The sequence below is a fragment of the Lycium barbarum genome, chromosome 1 (genome assembly GCF_019175385.1).
Source record: "Lycium barbarum isolate Lr01 chromosome 1, ASM1917538v2, whole genome shotgun sequence".
Classification (NCBI taxonomy): domain Eukaryota; kingdom Viridiplantae; phylum Streptophyta; class Magnoliopsida; order Solanales; family Solanaceae; genus Lycium; species Lycium barbarum.
The window spans coordinates 23,375,950-23,403,048 of record NC_083337.1 but is presented as its reverse complement, the minus strand read 5'-3'; the positions used below and the strand labels follow the sequence as shown (position 1 = coordinate 23,403,048).

At 35.9% G+C, this 27,099-nt stretch overlaps 2 protein-coding genes and 1 pseudogene across 4 annotated transcripts; all 3 read right to left on the bottom strand.

Moving 5' to 3' along the window:
* Positions 1–325: 325 nt before the first annotated feature.
* Positions 326–17,829, bottom strand: LOC132610613 (uncharacterized; annotated as a pseudogene).
* Positions 17,830–18,052: 223 nt separating this feature from the next.
* On the bottom strand, positions 18,053–21,499 carry LOC132633323 (uncharacterized). 3 transcript variants are annotated; one of them, XM_060349651.1, is made up of 11 exons: positions 21,097–21,499; positions 20,912–21,029; positions 20,306–20,403; positions 19,544–19,624; positions 19,348–19,401; positions 19,185–19,238; positions 19,017–19,070; positions 18,891–18,926; positions 18,680–18,727; positions 18,529–18,564; positions 18,053–18,433 (listed from the first exon to the last, which is right to left on the bottom strand). In XM_060349651.1, exons 3-11 carry the CDS (start codon positions 20,391–20,393, stop codon positions 18,237–18,239), a joined length of 648 nt encoding a protein of 215 aa, XP_060205634.1. In that variant the 5' UTR covers positions 20,394–20,403; positions 20,912–21,029; positions 21,097–21,499; the 3' UTR covers positions 18,053–18,236. The 3 variants fall into 3 exon arrangements, with proteins under 3 accessions (XP_060205634.1, XP_060205637.1, XP_060205648.1); XM_060349654.1 differs by lacking the exon at positions 18,891–18,926 and having other exon boundaries at positions 21,097–21,498; XM_060349665.1 differs by lacking the exons at positions 18,891–18,926; positions 19,017–19,070 and having other exon boundaries at positions 21,097–21,497.
* A 2,061-nt stretch (positions 21,500–23,560) lies between these two features.
* On the bottom strand, positions 23,561–26,398 carry LOC132610605 (uncharacterized). Its single transcript, XM_060324924.1, has 8 exons — positions 26,289–26,398; positions 26,156–26,171; positions 25,431–25,710; positions 24,357–24,453; positions 24,138–24,262; positions 23,972–24,056; positions 23,744–23,879; positions 23,561–23,650 (listed from the first exon to the last, which is right to left on the bottom strand). The coding sequence occupies exons 1-8, from the start codon at positions 26,396–26,398 to the stop codon at positions 23,561–23,563; spliced, it is 939 nt and encodes a 312-aa protein (XP_060180907.1).
* Between the last annotated feature and the right edge of the window lie 701 nt (positions 26,399–27,099).

The window sequence follows — 27,099 nt, the reverse complement described above, 5'->3', positions numbered from 1 at the left end:
ATTTATAGTATTATCGTTGAGAAAATTCTCGTCTAAAATAACCTACAAGTTAATATATAATCCTACATGTTAACCAAATATTTAGGACTTGGAGATTTTGTAAACAACCACCCATAATAAACTTACAATTTATTGTTTTAACATAAACTAGTATACATACCCGCGCGATGCGCGGATTGTTCAAAAGAAAAAATAGAGAGGAGAGAGATAAGAAATAGATGCATATGAACCGTATGTGACATCTTGCGGATATAATATTCTCAGAACAGTCTTATCACATACTAAAATGCGCCGATTGTTAAAAAGAAAAAATAGAGAGGAGAGATAAGAAATAGATGTATATGATCCATATGTGACATATCATAGATATAATATTCTTGGATCAGTCTTATCACATACTAACATTTTCCCATGGTATATATAGTTGCTTCAACTTCATTATTAACCATTTGTTTTGAGTTAAAAGTTGTGCAGCAAGAGAAGATGAAAAATTAGCATCAAAAACACCAATCTTTTCATCAGGTGAAAAGCGAACCAACTCATTTAGCTTTGCTAATATCTCCAGCGGCTTGCCACTTCCATGCGGTAAAGAGTAGTCCAACATATCTGACAACAAAAAATTAAATAAAGAGACCAAAAAAAATAGTTCTACAACTACATAAGGATCGAATGTATGACTTTTCATAAGTTGATCAAATAAATCGACCAACCTACTGTAACGACACAAGTCATTGGTAGCATTTGGAGCCTATCAAATATTAAAGAGTAGTAGCTAGTGATTGTAATTCAAACGTTTGATAAACTAATGTTGGATATATTAAGTGTTTAATAACTATTCATCTTTGACTCAAATAGCACTTAATAGTCCACCAGTTCATCTATCTAGCACTCAAACTTTTATGCGTATAACCAAGCGGTGTTCTCCTTTAGTTCTTGAACTTAGACATCTAACTTGTGATCCCTTAAACAACTATACTATGCTTGGAGTATATATAATATATCACCTATAGTTGTTGGTAGAATTGATAAGTGTCAATATTAATCACAATCTAGGCATATGATTATCAATCTATTAAGAGTGATCTGTAATAGGTGAAATTTTTCTTCGAATAATTAGGAATTAAAAGCTTATGGTTTTGGAGTTAGCGAAGTCACCAAGGGCACTATTAGCATGGTATGGAGTACAATCCGTGCTTGTTAGGCTTCCTCATTGGCATCTTCACCATCAGCAATCACAGCAATGGATTCACCTTCTCTATATGGGACCTGATCAACACAACAAAAACAGTTTAGCTCAAACAAAACTTTAACAGTTTATAGTATAAACAGAAAAGGCCAATTATTTTTTAAGATTAAGTGATATGTTGTCAATGCTAAGACCATGTGCCGAGTTTCTTTTTTGCATAATTCCATTCTTCTATTGGTTCTCATCTAATCAATTTGCAGTGAGTCACAAAATAGGGGAGATGTCTATCTGACGTCAAGGTATGTGTGAACAGACCGTACCTTCCAAAATAGAACCGATTACAAAGACCTCTAGTCACTTTCAGAGAGCAAAAAATGAGATGGATAACTGGATAACTACATAAGCACACTCTAATAAGAAGGCTGCTTTGGTTGTTTCTGTCTAGAATTTCTCGAATAATCCACCATATTCAACAATATAACCAAGACAATTACTATCTTGACAGAACGCGGACCAGGTCCGATAACTTCACGCGCGGGTATATTTTTGTTGATACTTTATCCATGTTGATGAATTCTCTGAACATGTCAACTCTGTCAAGGACCAGAAATGATTTAGATCACTGTTATAGCAGAACAAAAACAGTTGGCACCCTTTAATTTAAAAAGCAAGAAACAGTTGCATGTGTAATTCCAAATTGATATCCTTGATGCAAGAACTACTCATTTGAATTCATGTAAGTCAATGTAGCAATATCATTTTATCTAGAAATAAAAGAAATACTCTCTTCATGGTAATCATGACATTGAAAGTAATACTTGCATCCAGTCCTGTAAATTTAATCACATCACGATCATATGCCCTGAAATAAATAGGAAAATTCAACCCCATAACAACTCGAATTCTTCATTTAAATAGAGAAATTATATCTTTACTAATAAAACTCAATTCTAACTACTATGTCATACCTAGCAATAATCACAGAAAAGTGAAGTGATGTTTGCTAATCCATCTTTCCGCAACTATACAATTTAAATGAAGTGGTTGACTGCAAATATAGATAGATAATTTATCAAATAACAGTATCATCCAGTGACTGGAATATCATTTAAGCTGTAACATAGTATATCAAAGTAGATTAAATGTAGAAAAATATTTACCTCAATCAACTTTATGTTTGTCTTCAAGATGCACAACTATATTTTGCATATGTACATTGAACTTCTTGTTCTGCTCATTTGTTACTTATTCAATGAAAATTTCTACCCTCTAAATTACGGAAAACTTCTTTATACACTACATTTGTAGCTTCATTTGTTATTTTTCCATCTTCATCATAACATAAGATCTTCAACCCTTTTCTATTTGTTACCCGATAAAATGCAACATACAGTTGTCCATGAGTAAACACCGGCCTCTTCAAAAATAATCCCACATTACACAATGATTGACCTTGGCTTTTATTGATGGTCATGGAAAAAGATACAATGACTGGAAATTGCCTTCTTTGGAACTTAAAAGGAATTCTTGCATTGGATGAAGTGTCATTCTTGGGATAAAAACTTTGTCTCCATTTTTCCTGATAATACTTTTGCTTCAATTACCCGATTTCCAAGTCTTGTGATTATCAATCTTGTGCCATTACACAATCTTGCCGATTGATCAATATTTCTTAACAACATGCCAGGAACACCTACCTTCAAAGTGATGGAGTGATTTGGAATACCTGGACATTTAATACTATTTAGGAATTCAGGTGTATGTACATGCTCCAAAGATGTAAATGCATTATCAGACATACAAATTGTATCCGAACTTAAATATGATTTATCCTAACTATGGTTGAGGGAAACCATGTAATCATTCACCAATTCCACCATCTGAAGAGTTGGAGCAAGAATTGCTCTTTCTTGAAGGTATTTTATATCAGTGGAATGTATCAAGTAATCAGAATATGTACTTTCTACAATTCCAGATATCGGATCATCACAATTATGTATGAGAAGATCATCGGGTATTTCTATTTTCTCAATGCCATCAATGGAACATCCAATCTTTCCATCACCTATTGCCAAAATCCAATCAGAAAACTGTTTTAAATCATCCAAATCTGCACCTTATAGACATCCTTGCAATCTCATATTCTTTGTTAACTTTAAAACCTGACATTGGGGCCACAAATCTGAAGAATTTAGAGTTGCATTAACAATCTCTTGCTTAGTACCTTTTGTAATTACTGGCAAGATTTGTCTGAAGTCACCTCCAAGTACTATTGTTTTACCTCCAAATGGTCGATCTAAATTTGATGGATCTTTAAATCTTAGAATATCTCTAAGAGTTCGATCAAGAGCTTCAAAATAGTATCTATGCATCATTGGTGCCTCATCCCAGATGACCAACTTCGCCTTAACAATCAACTTTGCCAAAGGATTACCCTGTTTTGTATTGCATGCTGAATCTTCAGTTGGATTTAAAGGAATCGCAAATCTCGAATGAGCAGTTCGACCTCCTGGTAACAAAAGAGACGCAATACCACTTGAAGCAACATTTACCACTATATAACCTTTAGATCGTACGCCAGATGTTACACCTCGGAAACTTCCCCGTGAACGTACAATCAATAGACTAACGAAGAAGACGAGTATACCATGTTTTAATCAAAAGGGAATGACGTTCAAGGACCCTAGGTAAGATTTCAAAGGCAATGGGAATAAGAGATAGGTTATGCTCACAACGACTACTCACGGGTCCTGAAAATGTGAAAAGTTGCAGATTTGCACTTTGATCTCGTCGAAGAAATACGGACCGTAAAGTGGTATACGGCCCGTAAACTGCCATGTCATATTCCAACTTACCAAAATTTCAACTTTCTGCTAAATGTTCAAATGGTTAAATATGACTTGGAATACGGACCATAAATTGAAATACGGCCCGTAAACCGTGATCGTAAATCACCATGACCTCCAGCATACCTTTCTGGCTCTGTTATGCTTAAATACGACCATGAAATACGACCCGTAAACTAGAATACGGACTGTAAACTGGGTTTACGACCACTGTGTACTTCAACTACTGTTCATTCTGGATTAGATTTTAAGTCGTTAAAAGGAGACCCAAGCTCATTAAATTCATTTCATTTCCACGATGCTTCTCTCTAGAAACCTCTAGAATATTCTCCACTCTTCATCTACAAGGAAACAAAGCAAATCAAAGATCAATATCAAGAATCCAAGTGAATCAAGTGTATGAAACACATCAAGGTTCATCCAAGTTAAGAAATTTCAAGAAAAGCAAACTAGGGTTTTGGTGCAAAAAGAGTAATACCACTCAAGGCTTGTTCCTACAACATCTAAGGTAAGTTTTATGGCATTTACATGTTATATAGGGAATGGAAGAGTTGAAATACTTAGATTATAAAAGGATGTAAGAAATGGGTCATGAAAGTGTGAATAGTAGCAATATTGAGTAAAGGTTTGAATTGAGCCATGATCATTAATAATTTGTGATTATGAAAATGCTATGAATGACATTTAGAACATCGAATAAGTGTCCTACGTGAGAAAAATGCAACGTTGAACCATTGCCATGATTATGGAGAAATTGAAGACAAATTGTGAAATACGGATGTTGTAAATGAATGATGACTGTTGTCTATCATATTGAGAATGTTGTTATGAACGTTTGAGAGTTGACATAGAATGTGGGGAAAGTAGTATAAACAAAGGGAGTGTTGTCCAATTTTCTCTAGAAATAGTAGCGTGTTCTTATAGTCGACTAACTAACGTTAATGCGAATTCCCTCTTGAAGGTAGACACGTGACATTGAAGGAGAACAAGCGAACGCTAGGCTAATTAAATGACAAAGGTATGTAAGGCTTATCCCTTCCTTCAAAGGCATGAATCTTCCAAGTCTTTCCATGATCCTCCTCTATGATGGAGCTTATGAGTTCGTAAATATACTAAACTACATTCGAGCATGGTAGTGATGATAATGAGTTAAAGTATAGCGCTTCAGGAGTTCATGATATTATTGCTCACACTCACCTTATGTATTATTTCCTTCAAGGTGAGGCAGGCTACTCGTAAATGTTCATAATATAATCGGGGGTTCACGAACTTATGTCACCCCGATGTAGTTATGGTTGTCTTCAAAGTTTAATGTATGTTCCAAGTGATAAATGTGAAATAATACTAAGTCATGATATGGCTATAAGATGATCAATGATGCTAGCCTATAATATGCCTATGTTATGTATGAAAATGCCGAGCTATGATAAGATTACGATATGTTCATGAGATGTGTAATAATGATGGATTATGATTGACGATATGACGATATGATTCCACCGCGCCTAGATGGTCGGGCATGTCACCGCTAAGGCGAGCTGCATATGATTCAACCATGACTCAATGGCCGGGCATGTCACCGCTAAGGCGGGCTGCTATGTTTACACCGAGCCTAGAGTGTCGGGCATGATCACCACTAGTGGGCGGCATATGATGGTTACCCGGACGCGGGATAAAGATGAGGATTGTGATGTGATGAGATATGTGATGTGATGACATATGTACCATGATTATGTAAAATATGATATATGTACGAAATGTATTTTCTTATGACTCTCTTGCAGGTTATATCTTTCTCTTATGGATCACGATCCTCCTATTATATTTATTTCATTCTTGTCTTACATACTCAGTACAATGTTCGTACTGACGTCTGTTTTCTTTGGACACTGTGTTCATGCCCACAGGTAGAGAGGGAGGCGATCTTGAGTCAGACTCGTAGGAGCTATTAGCCGATTGAAAGCACTCCTTTGTTCCGGAGGTGCTTGATCATTCTTTTGTGTAAATTTGTATATGTGGGCAAGACGGGGTCCTGTCCCGTCTACATGTCTAGTACTCCAGTAGAGGCTCGTAGATACGCAGTGTGTGTGGGTTATGTGGTTTCACGAGGTTGCCATCATGTATATGTATATATATATATATATATATATATATATATATATATATATATATATATATATATATATATATATATATATATATATATATATATTATTTTGATAGCCTAATGGCTTATGTATATAAAAGTGTAACATGTTTGTAATGGAAGGTGATTTTCTTAAAATTCGAGTATGAAATTGATAAAGAAACGTCGGATGAGTATAATGAGTAATAGAACGAGTGGTGCTCGGTGGTTAGCCCCGGGTACCCGTCGCGGCCCAGCTATGGGTCGTGAAAAAAGTGGTATCAGAGCGGTTCATTCCTAGGAAGTGTCTACGAGCCGTGTCTAGTAGAGTCTTGTCTATGGTGTGTTGCGCGCCACATCAATAAACAAGAGCCTACAGGGCATTTAGGAGAAATGACCATCTTTCTTCTTATGATATCGTGCGATAGAGCCGTGTGTAAGATTTTATCCTCCCTAATAGTGTGTTGTGATTTCAGAATGCCGCCAAAGGGAAAAGCTACAGCCGCCCAGAAGGGCAAGACTACAGCAAAGAGGCGGGTAGAAAGAGAGCCTCCGATGAATATTGAAGAGGGCGAGTCACATAATGAGGCCCCATCTAATACTTCTTCCACCCCGCCTAATGTGGGAGAACATGAAAAAGCTCCAGCTCCAATTCCTCCCCCGGTTGCTTCGGGTCAACAAATGACCGAGGCCATACATCTATTGACGCAGTTGGTTTCCGCACAAGCACAGCGGCAGAATGCGGGCCCAAGTGATCGGTCAGCTAGTACTAAAGCCCGTGACTTCATGACTTTGAATCCTCTGGAGTTCTTTGGGTCAAAGCCGGATGAAGATTTGCAAGGCTTTATTGATGAGATGTTGAGAACACTGAAAATTATTCATGCCTCCGAGACTGAATCCGTGGAGTTGGCCTCATATAGACTTCGAGATGTGGCGGTATTGTGGTATAATAATTGGATAGCTTCGAGACAAGAGAATGCGCCCCCACCTGTATGGCAAGAATTTGTGGATGCTTTTATCCGTAACTATTTTCCACCCGAGGTCCGCCGAGCTAGAGCGGATAGATTTCTAAATTTAAAGCAAGGAATATGAGTGCCCGGGAGTATAGCATGCAATTTAATTCCTTGGCTAGATATACCCCGACTATGGTGGCCGACATGGGAGATCGTGTACATCGATTTGTGAGTGGCTTGGGGCCACATTTGTTCAAGGATTGCTTGACGGCCTCTTTTCAAGAAGGGATGGATATTTCCCGAATACAAGCCCATGCCCAGAACTTAGAGGGACGGCAACAACCATAAAGGGGTGATCGCGACAGTGATAGAAGACAAAGCAAAAGGGCTAGATCTATGGGCACAGGCAGTGATTATAGAGGGGGATCGAGGCAGACCTATTCTCGACATTCAGGTCAGTCAGTGACTAGTGTACCTCCACGATTCGCGGATAGGGGATTTGATCGCTCTTTTCCTTCAGGACAGGGTTAGAGTTCGAGAGCTTCGGGTTCTCAGTTTGGGGGTGATTACAGTCAGAGGAGACCACCCGTTCCACGATGTAGCCGGTGCTGAAAATTGCACTCAGGGCCATGTCGTCAGGACACGGATGCTTGTTATGTTTGTGGACAGACTGGGCATTTGATGCGAGATTGTCCCTCGTGGTATGGTAGAGGTGGGGTTCAATCCACAGGTTCAGCAGCTGGTTCTTCCTCAGTGCGCTCGGTAGGGCAGACTCCCCAAATATCAGGAGGCCAAGGTAGAGGAAGAGGGGCAGCATCTACTTCAAGTACCACTCAGCCCCGTGTATATGCTTTAGCCGGACGGCAGGATCTTCAGTCCTCCCCGGATGTGGTTACAGGTACATTGCCTATATTTTCCCGTGATGTGTATGCATTGATAGATCCGGGTTCTACATTCTCTTATATTACTCCAGATGTTGCTGGTTGTATTGGGGTGAAACTTGAGCCAATCAAACCTTTTGAGGTGTCTACTCCGGTTGGTGATCCTGTTATAGCTAAACAAGTGTATAAAAATTGTGTAATTGTGATATGTGATCGCCAGACCAAAGCTGATTTAATTGAACTGGAAATGTTAGATTTCGATGTAATTATGGGTATGGATTGGTTGGCATCATGCTATGCTAATGTCGATTGCCGAACGAAAGTGGTGCGATTTCAATTTCTGGGAGAGCCCGTGCTTGAATGAAAGGGTAATACAGCATCTCCAAAGGGTAGGTTTATTTCCTACCTTAAGGCAAGGAAGATGATAGCTAAATGTTATATTTATCATCTAGTTCGAGTTCATGACACCGAGGCAAAGTCGCCAACTTTCAAATCCATTTCGGTAGTGAATGAATTCCCAGATGTATTTCCTGATGAGCTTCCAGGTCTTCCTCCAGAAAGAGAAATTGATTTTGCTATTGACATGTTGCCGGACACCAAGCCTATTTCTATTCCTCCGTATCGAATGTCTCCGGCAGAATTGAAAGAGTTAAAGGCACAGTTGAAAGATTTTCTCGAAAAAGGGTTCATTAGACCCAGTTCATCACCGTGGGGAGCCCCGGTCTTGTTCGTGAGAAAGAAAGACGGATCCCTACGAATGTGCATTGATTACAGGCAGTTGAACAAAGTGGTGATAAAGAACAAATATCCTCTCCCAAGGATTGATGACTTATTCGATCAATTGCAAGGTGCCAAGTGGTTTTATAAAATAGATTTGAGGCCGGGTTACCATCAAGTGAGAGTTAGAGAAGCGGATATTCCCAAAACGGCCTTCAAAACGAGTTATGGCCACTATGAATTCCGGGTGATGTCGTTTGGATTAACTAATGCTCTGGCCGTGTTTATGAACTTGATGAATAATGTATTCAGGCCACTCTTGGATTTATTTGTGATAGTATTTATTGATGATATTCTGGTGTATTCTCATACGGAATCAGAACATGCAGATCATTTGCGAATTGTTCTTAGCATTCTTCGAGCCCGAGAATTGTATGCAAAATTTTCAAAGTGCGAGTTTTGGTTGAATTCTGTAACATTTCTGGGCCATGTTATTTCAGATGATGGCATTCGAGTTGACACTCAGAAGATTGAAGCTGTGAAGACTTGGCCAAGGCCTACGACGCCTACAGAAATTCGTAGTTTTCTGGGTTTGGCAGGTTATTATAGAAGATTCGTAGAGGGCTTCTCCTCTATTTCAGCCCCATTGACGAAACTAACCCAGAAGTCAGCCAAAGTTCAATGGAATGATGTTTGTGAACGTAACTTCCAAAAGTTGAAAGACAGATTGACCTCAGCTCCGGTCTTAATTCTTCCAGAAGGGTCAGATGGCTATGTTGTGTATTGTGACGCTTCCGGTTTGGGATTAGGATGCGTATTGATGCAGCAAGGTAGAGTTATTGCATATGCTTCGAGACAATTGCGGAAGCATGAAAAGAATTATCCAACCCATGACCTGGAATTAGTTGTGGTTATTCATGCATTGAAAATGTGGAGACATTACCTGTATGGTGTGCATATTGATATCCATACAGATCACAAGAGTCTTCAATATATTTTCAAGCAGAAGGAGCTAAATCTGCGGCAGAGGCGGTTGTTAGAATTATTGAAAGACTATGACGTTAGCATTTTGTACCACCCCGGCAAAGCGAATGTAGCAGCCGATGCGCTTAGCCGCCGATCAATGGGCAGTTTATGTGAAATCCCTCCGGAAAAGAAAGAGATGGTTCATGAGCTCCACCAATTGGCTAATCTTGGAGTGTGTGTAATTGATTCGGGTAATGCAGGGATTGGCATTAATGATCCCACAGTCTCGTCCTTGAACATGGAAGTGAAAGAGCATCAGTATGAAGATCCTAAACTATGCCATTACAGAGACATATCTCGTGGAAAAGAGAAGTCTCCATTTGATGTTTCCACGGATGGAATTCTTAGATACCGAAACAGGCTATGTGTGCCGAATGTGGCAGAATTGCGCCGACGAATTCTAGAAGAAGCCCATTATTCTCGGTATTCTATTCACCCAGGTGCAACCAAAATGTATCATGATCTCAAGATGATATATTGGTAGGATGGCATGAAGAGGGACATAGCAGAATTTGTAGCACAGTGTCCAAATTGCTAGCAAGTAAAAGCCGAATATCAAAAGCCAGGAGGCTTATTGCAAGCAATGGAAATCCCTACTTGGAAATGGGAAGTGATTAATATGGATTTTATGGTGGGGTTACCTCGTTCCCATGGCAAGTATGATTCTATATGGGTGATCGTGGATAGACTAACGAAAGCAGCCCATTTTCTTCCAGTTAGAACCACGTACTCAGCCGAAGATTATGCGAGGTTATATCTCAAGGAAATTGTACGACTTCATGGTATTCCATTAGCTATTATTACAGATAGAGGGGCACAGTTTACAGCCAAGTTCTGGAAGTCCTTCCAAGAAGGTCTAGGCACTCAAGTGAATATTAGCACAGCATTTCATCCACAGACTGATGGACAAGCCGAGCATACTATTTAAACTTTGGAAGATATGCTACGGGCATGTATATTAGATTTTGGTGGTAGCTGGGATGATCACTTATCCCTTATTGAGTTTGCTTACAACAATAGCTATCATTCCAATATTCAAAAGGCCCCATATGAAGCTTTATATGGGAGGAAATGTAGATCCCCAGTCGGATGGTTCAAAATAGGAGAAGCACAATTAGTAGGCCCTGATTTGATTCAACAAGCGGTGGAAAAAGTTAAGGTGATCCGAGATCGATTATTGACAACCCAAAGTCGCTAAAAGTCTTATGCAGACAATCGCCGACGAGACTTGGAATTCCAGGTTGATGATTGGGTATTTTTGAAAGTATCGCCAATGAAAGGGGTGATGAGATTTGGTAAGAAAGGGAAGCTAAGTCCTAGATACATTGGACCCTATAGAATTATCCGTAAAGTGGGTCAGGTGGCCTATGAATTGGACTTACCCTCGGAGCTTGAATCACTCCATCCAGTCTTCCACGTTTCGATGCTCCACAAGTGTGTTAGAGTTCCCACAAAGATTGTCCCGATAGATGATGTGCAAGTGAAAGAAAAGCTAACCTATGAAGAAGTGCCTATTGCTATTCTAGACAGGCAAGTGCGAAAACTCCGAAATAAAGAGGTAGCTTCAGTTAATGTCTTGTGGCGATATTCAGGACAGGCAAGTGCGAAAAATCCGAAATCCACGTACCCGCATTTATTCCAACCCCCAGGAGAGATTCAGGATGAAACGCCAACGATATAAGGTATATATATGCTTACTTTTCATGCTTTTGGTCATGTGTGGCCATAGATATGTTGATATAGTGGTGTAGCCCTATGAGGCAATGATATTATGGGTTGATATGACAGGATGGTAGTGTCATATTACAGGGGAAACTCTAGCGAAATGTTTCTAAAATCCCCGATGACTTAACATTCGAGGACGAATGTTCCAAAAGGGGGGAAGAATGTTACACCTCGGAAACTTCCCCGTGAACGTACAATGAATAGACTAACAAATAAGACGAGTATACGATGTTTTAATCAAAAGGGAATGACGTTCAACGACCCTAGGTAAGATTTCAAAGGCAATGGGAATAAGAGATAGGTTATCCTCCACAACGATTACTTACGGGTCCTGAAAATGTGAAAAGTTGAAGATTTGCACTTTAGTCTCGTCGAAGAAATACGGACCGTAAAGTGGTATACGGCCCGTAAACTGCCATGTCGTATTCCAACTTACAAAATTTCAACTTTCTGCTAAATGTTCAAATGGTTAAATACGACTTGGAATACAGACCGTAAATTGAAATTCGGCCCGTAAACCGTGATCGTAAATCACCATGAGCTCCAACATACCTTTCTGGTTCTGTTATGCTTAAATACGACCACGAAATACGACCCGTAAACTAGAATACGGACCGTAAACTGGGTTTACGACCAGTGTGCACTTCAACTACTGTTCATTCCGGATTAGATTTTAAGTCATTAAAAGGAGACCCAAGCTCATTAAATTAATTTCATTTCCACGATGCTTCTCTTTAGAAACCTCTAGAATATTCTCCACTCTTCATCTACAAGGAAACAAATCAAATCAAAGATCAATATCAAGAATCCAAGTGAATCAAGTGTATGAAACACATCAAGGTTCATCCAAGTTAAGAAATTTCAAGAAAAGCAAACTAGGGTTTTGGTGCAAGAAGAGTAATACCACTCAAGGCTTGTTCCTACAACATCTAAGGTAAAGTTTATGGCATTTACATGTTATATAGGGTATGGAAGAGTTGAAATACTTAGATTATAAAAGGATGTAAGAAATGGGTCATGAAAGTGTGAATAGTAGCAATATTGAGTAAAGGTTTGAATTGAGCCATGATCATTAATACTTTGTGATTATGAAAATGCTATGAATGACATTTAGAACATCGAATAAGTGTCCTACGTGAGAAAAATGCAACGTTGAACCATTGCCATGATTATGGAGAAATTGAAGACAAATTGTGAAATACGGATGTTGTAAATGAATGATGACTGTTGTCTATCATATTGAGAATGTTGTTATGAACGTTTGAGAGTTGACATAGAATGTGGGGAAAGTAGTATAAACAAAGGGAGTGCTGTCCAATTTTCTCTAGAAATAGTAGCGCGTTCTTATAGTCGACTAACTAACGTTAATGCGAATTCCCTCTTGAAGGTAGACACGTGACATTGAAGGATAACAAGCGAACGCTAGGCTAATTAAATGACAAAGGTATGTAAGGCTTATCCCTTCCTTCAAAGGCATGAATCTTCCAAGTCTTTCCATGATCCTCCTCTATGATGGAGCTTATGAGTTCGTAAATATACTAAACTACATTCGAGCATGGTAGTGATGATAATGAGTTAAAGTATAGCGATTCAGGAGTTCATGATATTATTGCTCACACTCACCTTATGTATTATTTCCTTCAAGGTGAGGCAGGCTACTCGTAAATGTTCATAATATAATCGGGGGTTCACGACCTTATGTCACCCCGATGTAGTTATGGTTGTCTTCAAAGTTTAATGTATGTTCCTAGTGATAAATGTGAAATAATACTAAGTCATAATATGTCTATAAGATGATCAATGATGCTGGCCTATAATATGCCTATGTTATGTATGAAAATGCCGAGCTATGATAAGATTACGATATGTTCATGAGATGTGTAATAATGATGGATTATGATTGACGATATGACGATATGATTCCACCGCGCCTAGATAGCCGGGCATGTCACCGCTAAGGCGAGCTACATATGATTCCACCGTGCCTCAATGGCCGGGCATGTTACCGCTAAGGCGGGCTGCTATGTTTACACCGATCCTAGAGTGTCGGGCATGATCACCACTAGTGGGCGGCATATGATGGTTACCCGGACGTGGGATAACGATGAGGATTGTGATGTGATGAGATATGTGATGTGATGACATATGTACCATGATTATGTAAAATATGATATATGTACGAAATGTATTGCTTATGACACTCTTGCAGGTTATATCTTTCTCTTATGGCTCCCGATCCTCCTATTATATTTATTTCATTCTTGTCTTACATACTCAGTACAATATTCGTACTGACGTCCGTTTTATTTGGACGCTATGTTCATGCCCAGAGGTAGACAGCGAGGCGAGCTTGAGCCGGACTCGTAAGAGCTGTTAGCCGATTGAAAGCACTCCTTTATTTCGGAGGTGCTTGATCATTCTTTTGTGTACATTTGTATATATGGGCACGACGGGGTCCTGTCCAGTCTACATGTCTAGTACTCCAGTAGAGGCTCGTAGATACGCAGTGTGGGTTATGTGGTTTCACGAGGTTGCCATCCTGTATATGTATGTATATATATATATATATATATATATATATATATATATATATATTATTTTGATAGCCTAATGGCTTATGTATATAAAAGGATAACATGTTTGAAATGGAAGGTGATTTTCTTAAAATTCGAGTATGAAATTGATAAAGAAACGTCGGATGAGTATAATGAGTAATAGAATGAGTGATGCTCGGTGGTTAGCCCCGGGTACCCGTCGCGGCCCCTAGCTGGGTCGTGACACCAGAAGACAATGTTTTCCACATAAATGTTTTTCTAGTTCCAGCATGACCATATAAAAAGAATAACCCCCCTCTGTCTTAGTTCACTGCAGTCATGATTTTATCATACACACACTTCTATTCAGCTGTTAATTTCATCACTAATTGTTGATGTTCCTCTGTCAAAGAGCGTTTGTTATAGCGCAATTCCTCATTAATTAGTCTGTTGGCACCATCAACGTCTTGCTCACTGTAATCTGGTCTTGGCATTGTTGGAAAATCATTAAAACTTTTTACACAACCTTTTAATGTCCTCTCCATCTTTTGCAAGCAGCGATTTTTCAATTCATCATCTGTAAGCTATGCCTCTCGATGACATAAAAATTTTAAATAATATATGTAGTCATAAATAAAACTCAATCATGTAGTTTCACGTATATGTAGTTGCTGCTTTTTAGCATAAAAAATGTTATCGAATACCATATCAAAGATTGGATCTGGAATACTCTTTTTTGTTATGTAACTAAATGAATTACAATAAGTCAAAAGAGAAAGACCTGTCACGATGTGAATAAAGTTCTTCCTTACTTCTTTCCAATAATCTAGAAGTAATTTTAATATTTCAGCAAACTTAGCACGTTATGGAAAGTATTTCAGTCATATATGTGTAATGTTAGAAAGTTTCAATACCAAACTGGTAGTGTCAATTTGGAGAAACTCCACATTGTAGAAAAGTTTCAGCTGAACACCCAATTAAAAGTGAGAATTGGCAGCAAAATCTGCAATTTTTATAGTGCAAATTCAGTAGCCTTTCAGCACACTTTCACTACAAATCAGGTCCAGATTTCAGCACACTATACTTCACTAAAAAAAATACAGATTTTAGCACATGTTTTGAACATTTGAGCACTATAAATGTCACGAAAAACTTCACCAAAATAATCTGCAAACTTCATCATATTTTTTGCACATCAAGCACTCTAAACTAAACATTTTAGCACTCTAAGTTTAACTTATGAAGTTCTGGTGTACTCATTTAAGGTAGCAATTAGTGTGGCCAGATCCTTAAGTCCCTGGCAGTAGACTCAAGTCCAAAACAGGGCACAACCAATTTTTTAAGAAAGATACATTTTTAAACGCGCTTAGAACATGTAAGACGAAATGGTAAAAAAAACCTGAATTTTTGTTAAACATTGAACAAATAAAAATAGAGAATTGTCTTTGTTTATTAGACTACCAAATGCAAGGAAGTAGAATATACAGTAGTTATCAGGTATCAACATTTACTTAATGTTTATTTTAGAGAGCACATAAAAAACATTGTAATTATATAATCATATTTTTTTATACCTGAGTTATCCAATAATGTTCTTACTTCATGAAGGATATCGTCTGACAATAACCACCATGATGCTTGCCAAACAAATTCTGGTCGTGACATTGAATTTGATAACAACAACATGACAAATAATTGTCTAAGATAAGATGGCATTCCCCAGTTACTGGCCTCCTTTATAGCATCGACATACTCTTTGTCGTCATCCAACAAACCAAGTGCATAACATGCATCTCTAAAAGTGGAATGGTCATTTCTTAGTTCATCATAAGAAATTGGACCTTTGATTATATTCAACAACAACCTCAGATAATATAACTCTCTGATCCCCGGAGTAACAAAGAAAATCCTCCCAATAGAAAATACAGATGTTTTTCTCCTGACCCATTTTTTAAAATTTTGATCCCACCTAAATTTAAGAGGGAATTCTGCATAAGTAAAATCTCTTGCTTCCAGATATTCTTTGTTTGCCTCAAACCAACTCAAAAACATCGTTTCCCTTACAGTTGGTCTATTTACTACATTCTCAATGTGATCATCATCAGAGAAAATGACGGGTTGTTCAATTGGAAGATGGAATGATAGTCTTTCCACTGGCGGCTCTCTATGGTGAATTGGAAATTTAAATATTCTCCATGCGGCTTCACATGGTGATATGTAGCGACAATCATAATACATGTTGATTTCATCAACAGTTGATGAACCATCCTCATGAGTACTTTGTGAAAAAGCAGCAGTTGCACGATCATGCCCTTTATTAACATACTTAAATAAGTATTTTATTGATTGTGATTGGTTGCACCATTCCACATTGATATGAGCAGCATATTTTAATAATAAGAAGCGATTGTGTGGCACCACATACCTGTTCTCCAATTCAATACCATTTTTCATAATTGTTCTACCATTATCCCTTCTTCTATAAACATGATATCCTTCTTCGTCAACTATTGTTGCGTCAACAAATGTTTTAGGAAAGTGTTTCATACATTTACCATTCTGCATGCAAGGAGAGGACTTCCTAGCAAAACCACATGGGCCATGCATCATCAAATTTTTCACGACATTATAATAATAAGGATCATCCCCTTCATGTGGTATTTCTGCTGAAATTATTCGATCAATATCTGAGGCACATGGAAATTTATTATGCTCATGAAGAAAAAGCAAGATATGAGCAACCCTCGTTTTTGGAACTCATTGGTATAAATCACTGCATTGGAAATCAACCGAGTTTAATATAAAAAAAAGGTTTGTCAAAATCATATATATTAAAAAAAAGATCTTATAAAATTAGCATCTATATGTAAGTTTAAAGTGTAAATATTATATACCTGCTTTTACTTGTCCAAAAACTTGATTGTCTTTCAAATCCTTTATTAAGCCGTCCAATTTGATTTTGAACACCCTGCTTAAGATATCTGGACGATCTTCAGGAGTCAACCCTCTGCTCTCTACGAATCTAGTAATCTCTGGCCACTTAGGATTGCAAGTAAATGTGATAAAAAGATCAGGGTACCCAACCCATTTGCATATAGCCATAGCATCTTGATAATTCTGCAACATATATCGCGCACCCCCTGTACATCTTGATGGTAAAATTACTCTTTTACCTTGGGATGAAGGATCAGTGTCTCCATGTAAAATAGCATATGTTAGGACCTTATAAAAATCAACTCTTAATGGCTTTTGATGAGTCCTGATAAATTCAACCGACAAGACTCAATCATTGTATAGCCATCAACTAAAAACTGTTGAAATAGTCTTCTTGAAGACACAATGGTAGGAACTTCGCCTTTTCTTTCTTGAATTCTATAGACAAAATATTATCGCATGCTAACATATTGCCTTCCTCCCGATGATTTATCACCTCCACTTAAAGGAATGTCCTCTCTATACCCGTCTTCACCATAAGGAAAAAGTAAAGGGTATTGTAGACCTAAATATGCAGCATTTAGTTCATTTATCCTTTGTAGCTGCCCAGATTGTGTTTCTATAATGATGTTACGATCACATCCAGAAACTTCAAAGTCACCTACCACTAAAGCAGCTACTTCTGTTATTGTTGGTAAGTTGTATCTTGTACCATCGGTACCGCTTTTCCCTATTAGTCTGAGCTTCGCATTTGAGTTGATATTTTCTTGGAATCTATCTCAGACCATTCTAAAAGTCTTGGCCAAAACATTATTTACATCGAGCATTTGTGTTAGATCAGCAACAATTTCAGCATGAAGTTTATTAACATCTTGGCCCCGACTGAAAGAAAATATATGATATCAATAAGGTCATCTAAATTAATTTTTATTTGCATAGTATTATACAAATAAGGTAGAATAGTAACCTGACAGCGTTAATTCTATTTGCAACTTCATTTTCTGTATCATAGATATATAACTGTGCAAACTTTGGAGTAGATCCTTCAGGAGGTAGTAAGCTCCCAATTTGATGATAATTTTGTCCAAATAATCTGAATGTTCTTGGCCCTTGTGTCTGATTGACAGAGTAAATGAGAACATAGAGTTATAACCTTTCCCCCCATTGATGTAAATGAGAACATAGAGTTATAACTCTTTATTTTTTCTCGAAAATGATTACTTTTATGACTTGTAATAAAATAATTGCAGAATGATGAATGTGAGTATAATTTGATTTGAATATATTGATATTAAAAGTAATGATTCCTCTAACCTGTTCCAAACAGTAGTTGTTCCAAAACTTGAGGAGGTTTCTTAAGATCTGGAAGTTTTATTTTTCCTTTTTGATAGCACATTGTGAAAATTGGGTTTTTTGAGTTGTAATGCTTGTGGATTCTTTCTTCATACAAAAATATAGCTCCACACTTTTTGCATTCATATGTAGCATCTCCTATATCCCAGTAATCTATACTTGCAATAGTATATATAAATTTAATGACACAAGATAATTGATTTGATTTATAGCATTGTTTTATGTGAATAAGAGTTTCTCACAAGTACCTTCAGTGCAAATGTCGCCACATTCAACATCCACATCTAAAGAAAGTCGTTAAATCAATTATAGAGGTTTTTTTTAATATATACATCTATATTTGTCAATATAGATTCATCTCTAATAGTAACGGCAGTTTCAAAGGTATGCTTGTCATACCTGGATACTCCTCTTCATCGTCATCTTCTATGTTAGTTTGCAGCTGCCCTGTTATGTGTAAAATTATTGAGCGATATTGATGTAAACGTAATGATCTTTTTGTTAAATTTAAGATTGTACATTCAGAAAGTCACATATCGTATGATGTCTTTTTTTTTCCTCGTATTATGTCATTTTTTTGAAGTTAAACCAATATTTCCTAGAAACGTACCCTGTATAACTGTGTCGTTTATTGCAGCCTCAATCTCTAGTAAGAGAGTTAGACTAATTAATTTCCAGTAATCCTAATATTGTAATTTATTTTAACTGATAACGAATGAAAATTTGAAATTCTCACCTTCCAGTTGTGGTGTGTCATTTAAATCAGGTAGGGAATTATGTATTTGCACATCTACAAAGTAATATAAATTTTATTATCAATTACAAAATCCTGTTAAAGTATTGGTTTTTAAAACTTGTGATCCACTTTGGACTAAAAATTAATAAGACAAACAAATTCTCATACCTTTTTCAGTTGGAGTGTCAGTTAAATCAGGCAATATGTTGTCATCGTGCATACCTATGATGGCATTGTTTAATGTTTATAAGTAACACAGATGAACAAAATAAGTCAAAAGAAAGTGTATATGATAAAGGTCTTAAATAAAGAACACAATTGAGGGACTAACCTTGCAATATAGGAAATGTGTTTAAATCAGGAAGAAGATGACGTGTTCTCATGTCTACACAATGAGTTATATATTCATCATTAGTTGTTTAACTATTATCCAACTTAAGAAAACATTCAAATAAGAATAAATTATGGTACAGTAAGTTCAAGGAAAGCTATTGTAAATATATTAAATCAAGGATGTTGTCACTCACCATTTGTTATATCAGACAAAGGAGGAAGTCTTTCTTCATTTTCGGCAGCATAGTTTCTGTTTTTGGAGGGTTCAACATTATCTGTAGAAGAAATATGTATGTTATCTCAACTCAGCTTCTAGATTTAGCAGTACATGTAAAGGAAAATATGCTAAATCAGAGCAATAGAAAAAATTACGCAAGTTAGAATATGATAGGGAAAAAAAAAATTATCAACAGAAGAGGTTTAAGTAATAGATGATAGAATTCGTCAAATATGTGTATCTAGCACGCGAGAGCAAAGGAATTTATTATTTTGCATATTTTTCATATGAGTTCATCAATAAATCAATTATATTTTGTATATTTCTCTAGTGTGGTTTGCGGGCTATTGTACAGGTGCGGGGTTTATACTGTGCGCACCCAAAGGGTAAAGGCTGCAGGTTCCTTGTCATAAAAAACAATAATAATTAGTCTCATTACTTGATTATCGACTGGAAACAACCTAACACTATAGTTCCACTCCCTTCAACACTTTAAAACGCTTCTAGTAATGTCGATAACTGTAACTTCTCCAAGCAACCTCAATTCCAAGTTAAATTTATTTGAATAATTTTTCTACTCTTAAGCAGTAAATCTTTCACTATACCGACTGCATAACTTAGACCTGATTTTTCTATACCATCATTACTCTAATGGTTTTATTTGTTTTAAGCTTGAAACCGGAAGTTTTTATAAAAATTATTGATCACAGATGGTAGTGGTAATAAAAGATCATAATACCTTTGGTAACTGAGTTTGTTTTGCGCCGTTTCTGATTCTGTATGTTGTATGTGGTTGGTCTGGGAAGTGGAATTTTTTGATTTTCCATGGAGATCGATCTGAGAAGATGGATTTAGTATGGCTTTTTTGAAAGAATTTGGAAGTAAGATGAAGTGGTTTGATGGTTTTGAAAAATGAAAAGCGGAAGTTTTAGAAAAGATACATTTGTCAGAAAGTGCAAAAACAGTTTCGGACTATATAACCGTTAGCTTTAGCATCTACCAAATTGGGTACCTCCGTATTAAATGCAGTTGAAGTTGAAGGACAATCCAGACAACTTTAATAATTAAAATTAAAATTTAGTTAAAAATAATAAAGTCATGTAAAGTCATAGCAGGAATCATTCAAGTGGCATTTCCTCTTCTTCCTTATCTATCTATTTATTAAAAGCAAGAACTTCTTAATTTAAAAGTTAAATTATATTAGTGCCCTTCTAAATAATTTGCTATTAAGAGTAGAAAATTAAAAATAACCCCATGTCATTTATAAACAGTTACAAATATTTTGATTTGTTTCAGAATTTTCACATGGAATATTGGGAGAAATTACTCAAAAGAAGTGTCTTACACTGATGGAATCGAATCGGTGAAGATATTTTGAGCTCGTTGATTTCATATCTGAATCACTCTTTAATGGCTTCAACATCATCATCTTATTGTTTGTTGCTCTGTGGTTATGAATTTTGCTGCACCAGGTAAGAGCTTAGTAGGTGCAATTAAAGCAAAATCAGTCCAAAGAAGATGAATTTTTACCTTTGAAGAAGGATTTAAGCTGAATAGGTAGCAGAGGAACTCCGACTTGGTCGTGGCTTGCTCAGCTGTTCTTGAATCCGATGCTCACAGTGGAAGTTTCAAGACTCATAGAGAACTTAGGAAAGTGAAGTCTGTCCTATTTAGGAATGTGACTTTAAGTGACTTTAGGGGTTTGTTGGTTGATGTCTGAGTATAAAATTAGGAAAGTGACTAAGTCTGTCCCATTTACTTTCATTGCTGCTTTTCTTTATAATTGGCAATTTTTTTCAATTAAACTTTTCTAGAAATATGATTTTTCATCTATTATTTGATGATGAGGCAACTGATTCATCTACTATAAAGAAGGTATGATTTATTTTTAATGGAAATTATACTTTTCCCTTAAAACTGGAGTTTTTGCTGGTTGAAAATTCTGTTTTGCCTACTGCAGAATGGCGCTGAAATGCTGGTGTGAGGCTGCTTTAGTGCTGAAAAATGTCTTCTTTTGCTACTGAACAGTTGGTGATGAAAGAAGAATGAAATAAGACTTTAACTATCATGATAATGTTACAATTTAAAAAGTGCATCGTCCGTGGACATCGTACCAAAGTTTAAGGTGAACACTAAATTGTCAGGAAAATTGTCAGAAAATCTGAACTTTCACCACAAATAACTCCATATTTCAGCACACTAAACTTCATAAAAACAAAACTGCAAATTTCAACACATTTTCAGAACATTTCAGACATCACGTTGATAACTAAGGAAAATATCAAACTATCTAAAAAGTAAAATTTCAATACCAGAAAAAACATGAAATAATTCAAACACGTTGTTCATAAGTACTAATGAAAATACCAAACTAAATAAGCAGGCAATTTTTAGTTTCTTCAAGGGTTACATATGCTAGCACATTATGCTATCTTCTTCTTCTTAAATACTCTTTTGATCTTGTTTCCAGACAACAGTGCAACTGGATCTTCTTCAACCACTGTCGCGGCACCAGTGATAGCTATCTTGACAGGTGTACTTGCGACGTCGATCAACTCAGCATCTTCAGTAGAATCCTACATATTAAAAATACAAAGGTGAAAATCAATATTGAATCTATGGTTTCTATTTGTTTTATTATTTAAAAGTTGCAATTCATTGAATTAAAAGAATCAATAATCTAAAGAAGTTAATGATTAGTTGCAAATTCACCGTGATTTCGTTATCTTCATGACTGACTTGGTTATTACTGAAATCTGGATCCTATAAAAAATGTGCATCATAATTAAAATTCACTTGAATCACAAATAGCAAACTTGAGAAATATTTGAGTAGATAAACATACTTTGAATGTCTCTGCACGTGGAGAAGGAATGTATTTTTGTATAATATCCTCGTCATCAATAAACGTAAGAAATTTAAAGACTTCATCTTGATCCTCACAATTGGAGCTCTAAACATCCACTTTAAACATGAATCTTTTTTCAATAAGATTTTCTATCTCTCTTGGTATTGAAGAGTTATTTGCATCACCAGAAGTCTAAAAAAGAAATATCAGAATGGTTGAAGCTGTTACAAAGATGATGCTTCAATTGTCATAATAAGGGTGTTAGTAAGCATAATCCAAATACCAGGAACAATACATTAAAGCAAGCTACTAATATAAAAAGACTAAAGTAGAAGAGGGGAACTCTAAAATGAAAGCATAAGTGTTTCTGTTGCAATTTAACTTCCACATTAAAGCATGTCTTTGATTATGGCTTGCCTAGATAAAATAATGAAGCCTTCAGTAGCATGAAATTCACACTGGCCATCTGAGATTAGAAAAATAGATAGATACTTTAAACATTGAATTAAACAATTCATCATGAACTGCTAAGAAGAAAAAAAAAGATGAATATTACACATTAGACTGGTTTTATACTTTACTAAAGAGGGTGTCTGATAACAAATTTGTCACTTAAGTTAAAGCTGAATAACTTAAGAGCCGATTAAAGGCTTTACAATATTTTTCTTTTGGAATTTGAGTAAACAAAAATATTTTTAATTGCCAATCACCGGTACATATAGCTTAAAATTGATATGTAAAAGCTTAAATCTCTTTAAACATTTGTAAGATCATGCAGTTGACTATTTTGTAAACATGCTTTCAGTCCTATTCTACTATATGTAAGTGAGGTAATGATAACTTTTTACACGTTGGTGGTCTTATTTTGTATAGAGAGTTTGTAGTATACCTCAGATACAATATTTTTTAAATCATTTGCTGACTTTCCGATCATTTTTGTTGCATCCCTATCCCACGTCATCAAAATAATTTTACTGGTGTCATCTATTACTCCTAATTTTAGCTTGAACCTGGAAAGAGTCATTATAGAAACATTTTTAAGTTTGTTTATGAAAAAAGTTAAGGAAGTATGTATTATGGTCATACCGATGACTGGCAGATGGAACTTGCCCGCATTTTTTACGATAGAACTTATTCCCCTCTAGCTCAACCTTCTTTGCGCACATTTTGCATGCTAAATAAGACCATCCATGCTCTACGTCTATGTATGGTTGCTACAATCCAGAAGTTTCCCGGCTGCTCATAAAAATTGGATATACAACTGTTATGTACAGAAAGATAAGGTAACATTTTTGTTGTTGTGCTGATTATTAATAATTAGGTACTCACATGCTTAGAGTCAATCAAAGCCTCAATAGTTTTAACTCCAACACTTCCAGATGCTAATTCATCTTCAATAGAATGAGTCTTTTGAGACGAAATTTGAGTAATTCTTTGTGAGCTTTCTCCACACACTGAGACGATTCTGTTTCATATTGTAACTTGAGATACGTTAATAAAGAGTAAGAATAAAATTTAATTTGAAATGACCATAAATTTAGCATAACTTATAGAAACCTGGAGCTAAAGTCAAGAATTTGAGGAAGATCTGAATTGATCCAAAGCTTGGAAACGTGCCAAGTGTTCCTCACTGAATATTGTTCTGCACGCTTAATTATATTAATAAGAGTTTGATAATTTTACAAAGACATAGACTTGCAAAATAAGTAGACAACTTAATAACCTCGAAATCGATGTGCTCTAACCAACTGCATGACGACGACAACAGGCTTATCATTCGATTCAATCAAATGTGGCTTGATCTGTTCCACAAAGTCGCCCCAAAATGTTGCAGATATGTTGTTGCTCCTACAATTGTTATAAGGTTAAGCACACGATTCAAAATAGCACATGATTCAAAATTACAAACTAATTAAGCATTTATTAGTTGTGTAAAGCTTACTTATAATCCTGTAGCTCAACGTTCATGAACATCCGGACGTTACCATCTTGGTTGACAGACTGTACGTCCCCATAACTCACAATTTGGCCGATAACATCTACAAAAATATTGACCAAAGAAATCAGTGCAAAATTGGTCATAGTTGAGGTATGTTTAAAGCAATAATTTAAAAGAATTAATATGTATGTATGTTGAAGAACTGAAAAGTGCAGATTATTTCATGAAAGTGACATGGACATCCATATGAATTCTCTCCTAGCAGAGCATCAACACTGCCCAGGTGAAGACATTGGCTTGCAACTAATGCCCTGTCGCCTCTTTATTTTCTAGTTTGCAAGTAGTAGTACTAATACAATTGTTAGTTTAGGTTTCCTCCCACCAACACAAGTAAAAAAAGAAGGATATCAATGAATCCATTGCCTTGATATAATGAGTGAAAGAAAAGAAAGTACTGATATTCATATCACATCACATTATGCTTTCACAACATGTATGCGTGAATTACAGGAGGAATTTGCATTCACTTTTCAAAACTTAGAAATGGAATAGGTAGAATATAATCAAAATAGACCATGACAATAGCTTATAGAAACATTTTGGACTCATCCAAATTAGTTGCAACAGTTAGCCACAATAGTACTCACCACAAGAAAACAAATGATCCTCCAACAAACAGTAGAGAGAAACCTATAATACTTTTCTTGCGTAGAATCTAAAGAAACTGGAAGTACTGCAATTACTATCTTACTAATAAGAAATTTCATGAAAACTACCACCTATACATTCTCTCCGGTAAATAATTTTATGTAATGTTAGTAGATTCATTTCCTGTTCTGCAAAATAATATTGGGTTTTAACGTGTAAAAGCATGAGATTCACCACATGCTCAAAGAGTTTAGATTTATTGAAATTACTACTTTGGCTCATGGGCTGTTGTTTAAAGTTTAACAGTATAATGTAGATAATAGTTATAGATAGTAGCTTGGTTTGTAGGTATTAGCAATCAGTTCAACCCATGGACAACAGAAAGCAAATAATGGAAAGTAAAAGAAAAAGGGAAAAAGATTTAATTACCGAATAGTTCGGTGTCGTCAAAGTCCTGTGGATTAGACAACTGCTCATAGGGTCTGAATTTGAAGATACACATGTCGAAATATGGATCCTGTATTTCCTCAACAATGGTCTTCTGCGTGAAAATCAACTTACACTTGTGGTCTTTGGTCCTCAGTTTCTCCTTATTTGGACAAACCATGAAATTCTTCATGATGTACAAACCCAATTCCTTGATTTCTTGGTTCATTGTTTTCATACTTTGAATAATATTCCTGCCAACACTTGTGTGAATGCAGCCGCCCTACAAAAACACTAAATCAGTAAATAAGACTAAATTTTTCCGCAAATTTTTCTTGTATAATGATGCATATGTAAACAGTGCAAAATAGAAGTAAAGTGAAAATATTTAAGCTTTTCATCCATCAGAATAAACTCAGTTGAAAAAGGACTATCAGGTTTGTTGTGAAGTGATTTTTCCCAAAGCCTGACAATACGAACCTTTAACCTCCAATTCATCGGCTTGGTGTTAATTTCACTAATAAAATTACTTTGAGCCTCCATTAATTCCTCTGTTAATAGAGAAGAAGTGTGGAATCAATATTGACAGTGAGTCAGCGAGTAGAAACGAAAAGCCAATATTATAGAGCAACTGTTATAAGAGAAGAGTAAAATCAACGTGTTCAAATTATTCAAGCATATAATTAAATAAATTGTGTTCATCAATGTAGAGGAATTGATTTGGTTACCCAATTCACCAAATACCTAAATGATATAACCATGAATATGAAAAAAACAATTATTGTTGAGATGGTAATCAATGTGAAGTACAGCAATTATGTTTAAAGAAATTATTCAGGAATTAGAAATCAGATTACTCACTTTAGTGCAAAGAGAACTTTTTGCAGAGAACATTCAGGATTCCTGTCAAGAATTATGAGTGTTGACAAACCGCTGCATCGTGATTTATTGCCCTTTGGAAACTGCTGCATTATGAAAAAACTCACTACAACATAAGGCATCTATAGCTATGAAATCTTAGCTATGATTTTAAAAATCGTGGCTAATATATAGTAATAGCCACAAAAATTTGAGTTTCATGGCTATCTATAAACTCGTAAAATTTCTTAGCCACGAAAATTTAATTGACAAAGCTAATTACTCACTTTTGCTATAATTGCTAATAATCGTGGCAATAATTACCTAAATAGCTACAACTTTATTGCTACAATAAAAATTTGTAGCTGATCATAAGTTTTTGTCACACGATAGAAGTTATTGTAGCAATAGTAATCTTTTAGCCACACCAAATTATTTGAAACAAAATGTTGTAGCTAAATAGAACTTTTTGCTTCAAGTTATAAAAATTGTGAATATTTAAATGATATAGCCACAGATCTTTTCCTACAATAAAACTTTGTAGCTAATCATTAATTTTTGCCACAAGTTAAAATGTATTGGAGCAATAGTAACCTTTTAGCCACAATAAATTATTTGAGACAAAATGTTGTAGCTAAATAGATATTTTTGCTTCAAGTTAAAAAAAAAAATTGTGGCAATAGTTAAATGATATAGCTACGGATCTTTTGCTATAGTAAAATTGCATATCTAATCAGTAATTTTTGTTAAAAGTTGAAACTTGTTGTAGCAATAGTAACCTTTTCGCCACAAAAAGCTATTTAAAAATAAAATA

Coding starts and splice junctions, on each gene's coding strand:
- LOC132610605 (XM_060324924.1), bottom strand. CDS start 26,398: ATGCAGCAGTTTCCAAAGGGCAATAAATCACGATGCAGCGGTTTGTCA. Junction 24,263..24,356: donor GTTGAGCTACAGGATTATAA/GTAAGCTTTACA, acceptor TAACAATTGTAG/GAGCAACAACATATCTGCAA. Junction 23,880..23,971: donor ATTCTTGACTTTAGCTCCAG/GTTTCTATAAGT, acceptor AATATGAAACAG/AATCGTCTCAGTGTGTGGAG.
- LOC132633323 (XM_060349651.1), bottom strand. CDS start 20,393: ATGGAAAATCAAAAAATTCCACTTCCCAGACCAACCACATACAACATA. Junction 19,402..19,543: donor TTTGTCTGATATAACAAATG/GTGAGTGACAAC, acceptor CTCATTGTGTAG/ACATGAGAACACGTCATCTT. Junction 19,071..19,184: donor TGACACTCCAACTGAAAAAG/GTATGAGAATTT, acceptor ATTACTTTGTAG/ATGTGCAAATACATAATTCC.